The sequence below is a fragment of the Arvicola amphibius genome, chromosome 11 (genome assembly GCF_903992535.2).
Source record: "Arvicola amphibius chromosome 11, mArvAmp1.2, whole genome shotgun sequence".
In the NCBI taxonomy this organism is placed as follows: domain Eukaryota; kingdom Metazoa; phylum Chordata; class Mammalia; order Rodentia; family Cricetidae; genus Arvicola; species Arvicola amphibius.
The window spans coordinates 121,177,535-121,183,534 of NC_052057.2; the positions used below are offsets into that span (position 1 = coordinate 121,177,535).

Consider the following 6,000-nt stretch of genomic DNA (forward strand, 5'->3'; position numbering starts at 1 on the left):
ACATAATTTATTTCATACACAGCTGCAGAAAATGACCATCTATGGTATTGCAAATGCAAAGTTTAATAATAGGGAAAGAGCCCTTGAGGATCTTGTTTTTCCTGAGTAAGCTTAAATTATTGTTAAATGACCAGAAGTACACTTAATTTTAGATGGGCACTTCTTAGCGAAGTGTTTAAAAACACAAGTTCCTGTTTACTACTGCTGTATTCCCACTTTTAAACTTTCCTTCATCCTATCGTAGGAAAAGCATCCTCCCTTCACTCTTCCCACCGCACAGATGTGAGGTATGGCTAAACCTAATCTTCACTAAGATGGTTTCTACTATAAAATGCCAATGTTACTTCTCACGAGTCTCTCCCATGAAACTCCCAGCAACAGATGCCACTTTATCCATCAGACATAAACTGCTCCTCCATTAAATAAACTTCACGACCAAAAAAAGATGACTTCATGGTTAGAAGTAAGACCGACACACATTCTTTTTACTACTTGGAGTAGTTGCTGGTGCAGACTTTAGTGATCAGCTTCTTCCTGTCTTCCAAAATTGAAAAGCTATAGCCAAGCTAGGGAAGCAGGAAGCACATCCCGTTTTTTATCTTTGATTGGCTCTAAGGTTTGACTTCTGAATCTTATTGAGTCCCCAAGAATGGGAAATGATGGGAATAGAATCAACCACACGCCAAGGAGCTGGACTCGGGAATTCCATCATTTCATTGCATAAATAACAACCAGAGGTAGCACTTAGGTGAGATGAAATTAAGACAGTAGCTCATGTTATTAAATTCTTGTAATTAAGTATGGATAGAACCGCCTCTTCTGCAAATTTTGCCTCAGAGCTCACAAAGTAATAAGTAAAAAATGCTCTGCCAATGAGAACGGAGTTCAGTCGGCTACTCTTAACAGCTGCCCGCACTAGAGGCATGGTAAATAAATTTAAATCTGCTCAGGCTTAAATACAAGGGATAAATACAGGCTTAAATACAAGCTTAAATACAAGGGATACTGGACTTTGCTACTTACAGAGTCTTCTTTTTATTTAACCTCCAAAGACACTCTTTGGCACCAATACATGGAATTTCTTATTTCTCACTTTAAGTTATTGGGGACAGACTTTAAACATAATGTTATCTTGCAAGCACAAAGAAGTCACTATTTACTGAACTAACAAGTGCCTCAGACCAGGATTCATGTTAAGATTCAAGATAAGATGGGCTCTCAGTCCCTGGGCAGGATCCAGGGAAACTGGGATGCTCAGCAGGAGACTAGCGCTCATGCAGAGCATAGACTGATGTACAGAAGGTTAGCGCTACAGATGAATAGCAGTGCACAGGCCTGGACACTCAGTAGGTGTTCGGTACCACACCACTGGTTGCCCTTAGGCTTCAGGGAAGTTGACCGTGGAAAACAGGTCTAAAATGTAATTATTACACCCTACTCCATTCTTCTTAGCTCTGCCAAGTTAAATCCGGTGTGGGGAAAAAAATATAGCAAAAGCCGGTATTGTCTAGTCTTTCACTTTCAGCGTTTTCCAAAATGGACAATCTCGTTCAAGTTCAAGTTCAGTGTGCATGGGTGACAGGGAAAAACAGGAGATGTGTGGCTATAGTGGGATTCAGTCCTAGAATCGTGGTGTCAGAAAATCTTGACTGCTCTGACAACCACCCCCCCCCCCCACATCTCATCTCTCACACAAACGAGTACTTGCTGAGCATCAGATAAAACAGCGTTTAGAAGGGGAAGCCATCGCTCATTTTTCACCGAGTTCTGACCTGTCAGGCCAGGTCCCTTGCATGAATTCATACACCACGATGGAGGGGAAACAAGGGTGAGCCGTAACTCTCTTCTGACCTTCTAGCTTCAATCCCACGTTCCCAGTAAAATGGAGAAGGCCCTCTTACTTCTCAATGAAAAGTAAGCAAAGGCTGGAGTAATGCTTCAGAGGTAGAACCCCTGCCCAGTATACACAAGGCTCTGGGTCAGATGCCCAGCTCTGAACGGAAGAAGAGTCAAGGGGAACCCATCTATTTGAAGAGGACAACGCAATTGCGTGAGTGGAGATGCAGCTCATTTCTTTTGGAGTTTCTCCTGGGTCAGGAGCCGCACTGGAGGTTCTCCATTGCACAGAAGCAGAGTAGATTAACCCAAAGAGCACCTCACTGCTTCAGGGTCTCACATAATAAATGGGACTTTATTCTTTGTTATCTGGACTGAGGGAACATGGGGATGTGCAGTACAGCAGTAGAAAAGAAGAGTAATTGTCATCCTTCTAATTCTCCTGTGTTTTCGTATACTGGGGTCAATTCTGGTCCTGTCCCATGACTGGCAGGCGTGCACCGTGTCAATGTGCCCAGCCATAGTGTGCCAGCATGTCTGGGTGCCGGCACTTCTAATTCGCCTTCAGTAGGTATTCACATGTAATTACAATAAAGTGATCTGTAATTCTGCCATATTGGGGGAGACAATGTGGATTATACTTATGCAGTTCCTGTATTAGTTTGTGAATTTAGCTGTAGCTGTTTGTGGATTTAACATGAAACCTTGACATATCACAGTACTTCAAATGTGTGCTGTATGTGTCCTCTTTACCCCTTTGTTTTCTAGACACCCATAAAGACAACAATCTTGGGTGGTAAGGGTCAGACTCATGGCTACTTCTGTGTGTCAGATAAGAAAATTAAATGAAAGGCAATGACTTATGAAATCTGATTTTCATGTTCACGTCAACCATTTATCTCTCGCTTCCAACCAGCTGGCCGAGTCTAATCATGCAATCAACAGGATTCTCAAACGACGTGTATGTAACTTCTCTAAGAAGTCTAAAGACTGACTGTCTCACTGACACCTGTGTGTAAATGCTAGGATTCGGTCCTCCCCAAATTTGGGAGTTAGTCTGCAAGGTGCAAAAGTCCCTCGATGGCTGCATGCCTTTGCTGCCCTAGCACAGGTAAATGTCCACCACATTTTCCTTGTGATCGTAACAGAATGCAGACAGCAACCATTCCTAGCAATGCTACTAGAATACGCTGAATCTAATCAAATAATATCCAATCAAATCAAGCGATGTATTTATGTTTCACATTTTGTTTTTGCTAAAAGCAACACGATCTAAAGATGAATAATTCAGAGATCTCTAAATAACCAATCCTTTTTCATGTCACACCATTCACCAGAGTGTTAGATTTTTTTCACAAAATAACTCAGAGATGTGTAAACAACATATTTTCTATCCAAGAAAAAAATTCAACTGCAGTTAAACTTTTTTTTTTTGAGGCTACATTTCACTGAAAAAACAGGCTCGTTCACACGTCTCCTGTGAAATCACGTGGGGCTTTATTTTTTTTTCCTCAATTCTAGAAATGGACTGAAGAAGCCAGAGGAGCTCTGTCCAAAGATGAAAGTTCCTTCTGGGCAGAGCCCTTGCACCATTTGTAGAACTTGGGAGCAGCCATGCATATGTAATAAATCAGATTTATTTATTTACTTATTTACTTTTAGAAAACTGAAGTTAACTTCAGCTGAGAATGGTTTGATCTGTCTGCCTGCCTCTCTTCTTACATAGTTTTGATATGTCCCTCACCAGAGCGGAGTGTCACCAGGACTCGTTAGATGCATAAGATAAAAATCACAAGATAGCACTCAGTATCCTTGGAGGGCAGAGCAGAAGTCAGGCCCAAACTGATGGAGGTCCCACTTGCCCTCAGAATGCATGCCTTACATAAGTTTCCTTCCTCACCTCTCTGGATGAGCAAGGCCCTGACTTCTTCCTGGTCCGGAGATTAAGGAGGGGTGGAGTAGGGGGGGAAGTGATTGGCTTCCCATGTCTTTATACACTCACCCTGCTTAGTTCCTCAAGGGCTATGTCCTGAATGGCAGGGCATGAAGAAATAATACTATCTAATGAAAGCATCGACTGAACCCGCGTAAAGACCGTTTTCCTCCCCCTCCCCCACAAGAAAAATAAACTATAACAATTTGGTGCTGCCCAAAGTGGAAATCAGAGATTTGTGTTTTCAAGGGAAGAAAATGGCTGGCCCCCATACCCCAAATCTTGGGTTGGAACTGCATGGTGATGAAGGGAGGTTTCCAGGAACTGGGACTGAACCTTCAGTCAAGTGTCTTACACAAGATTTAATTATTGTTATGTATTTCTAGATCATTCAAGACAAAGTGAGGACTCCTTGCTTCCCTGTCCCCCCCCATTATTGTCAAAATCTCTGCCTGCCCATTATGATACTAGTATTTGATTTCCTCATATTTTCATTTTTTTTTTTCACAATCAAGTGCATTTGGCTTCTGGCCCACCTCCTACTTGCTTGGACTGTAATAAGAAATGATGGTTTGGCGAGAGGAGAGGCAGGGACCAGCTCCTGGGCGGCGTGCTATGCCTGTTTTCCAGCATGCTCACCAGCAGCGGCTAGATCTGCCCCCACTGAGCCTGACACTACTACCTGCTGGAACAGAGTGAATCTGACAACTGAGCGGCCTTGGGGAGAGCCAGAGCCCAGAAGGCCTGTGACCCGGGGACAGGAGAGCCAGGGAAGCTAACAAGGCAGCGGGGTGAGAAACACAGAGAACTGAACCAGCAGAGGACACATCGGAGCAGAATCCAGGAGCCCATAAGATCTAAAACTGCCTTAGAGAGAGAAATCACAGTGCGAGGGTAGAAAAACAGCACAGAAAGAAAAGAATGGTCTTGTTAGAGACGTGGAAGACGGAAGTCAATTCCCAAGCAAGTGGGACCAAAGGGCAAACAGTCCAAAGCCAGAAGAGAAGGTATTGAGAACCATTACAATTTAGACTCAGGGGAAGAGAATGATGGGGAAGGGAGGGGACACCAAAAGGAAAACAATCGTCACATAAAAGAGACCTTGGCTACCGTTGTAAAATGAAAAACAAATATGTTCAAAGAATTTGTTTTTGGAGGCAGCTGGGAGAGGCGGGCGGTGAGTACAACACAATTTCTAAGGCGCTCCCTAGCACAAACGGAGGTGCCTATTAGCAAACCGGGATGAGGCAGGAATTAAATCCTATACCGACCAATGGAGATTCCTGTTCCCACTCCATCCCTGGCAGAAGCCCAGGCTGCTGGGACATCGAACTTTTTGGTCTCCTGAATGCTTGTAATCAAAGCTGCAAGCCTGGGACAGCTCTTTTTGCAAGTTGGGCGGCAGTCTTTTCTCTGACATTAGCCTAGGGTCCCCTGGGGGACAACGGATAGAGATAGTTTGGGTGGAGGTCTGAGCGCACAACACCAGCTGCCAGCGGCTGCGCCCGTCCCTTCCTCTCTCCCAGGGGTGATGCCCAAGGCGCCCACCTAACTGCTTCATCTGTACTTACGTCGAGGAAGATGGACATGCCCTTGGACAGCTGCAGGGCAGAGCTGAGCTCTTCGGAGGAGTTGTTGGAGGACGGCGAGGTCTCCCGGGAATCCTCCATCCTCTGGAGCCCCAAAGTGGACAGGCGGAGACCGACTGGGCGGGATGCAGCGGCTCCGACCTGGCGCTGTCTCAGCTGCTGCCTCCCCGCGCTCGGACGCGAGTGGGTGTTCGCTCCGCGCGCACCGCCCTCCGCTCAGCGCGGACTCCCCTCCCTCTCCCGCCCCTCGGCTTCAGCACACTGGCTCTCGCCGCCCCCTTCCCACGGGTTGACTGCGCCTCACTGGGGATCCGACTCATCCCTGCACTTAGCAACGATGCAGCTCCCCTTGCCTGGGAGCATTTCCTGGCTCTGGCACACCCTTAGCCTCATGCCAAAGGGGCCTCGGCCACCACAAGACACCTTACAGGACAGACCAGTCAAGGCTTTGTCCTGTACAGGCAAGGGGCGAGGTCAGAAGCTGGGACGGGGGTTGGGGCACAAGTAGAAAGAAGGAATCTTTAGTGGTGGAAGCAGAATTCTGCTTGAACACACCCCCATTCCCCACCAGCCACCCCAGTTCCTGGATTCCTCATAGAAGGGATTAATAGTTCAGTTTGGAATGAAAGCGCTGGGTTTGGC

At 46.0% G+C, this 6,000-nt stretch overlaps 1 protein-coding gene across 1 annotated transcript in view; it reads right to left on the minus strand.

The window, feature by feature from the left end:
- The window catches only part of Necab1 (N-terminal EF-hand calcium binding protein 1), a 139,738-nt gene extending 134,299 nt beyond the window's left edge, over window positions 1-5,439 (minus strand). Inside the window, exon 1 of the mRNA XM_038347951.1 lies at window positions 5,341-5,439. Coding sequence (XP_038203879.1) covers window positions 5,341-5,439 — 99 coding nt within the window. The remainder of the gene's footprint in view (window positions 1-5,340) is intronic.
- Window positions 5,440-6,000: the final 561 nt, after the last annotated feature.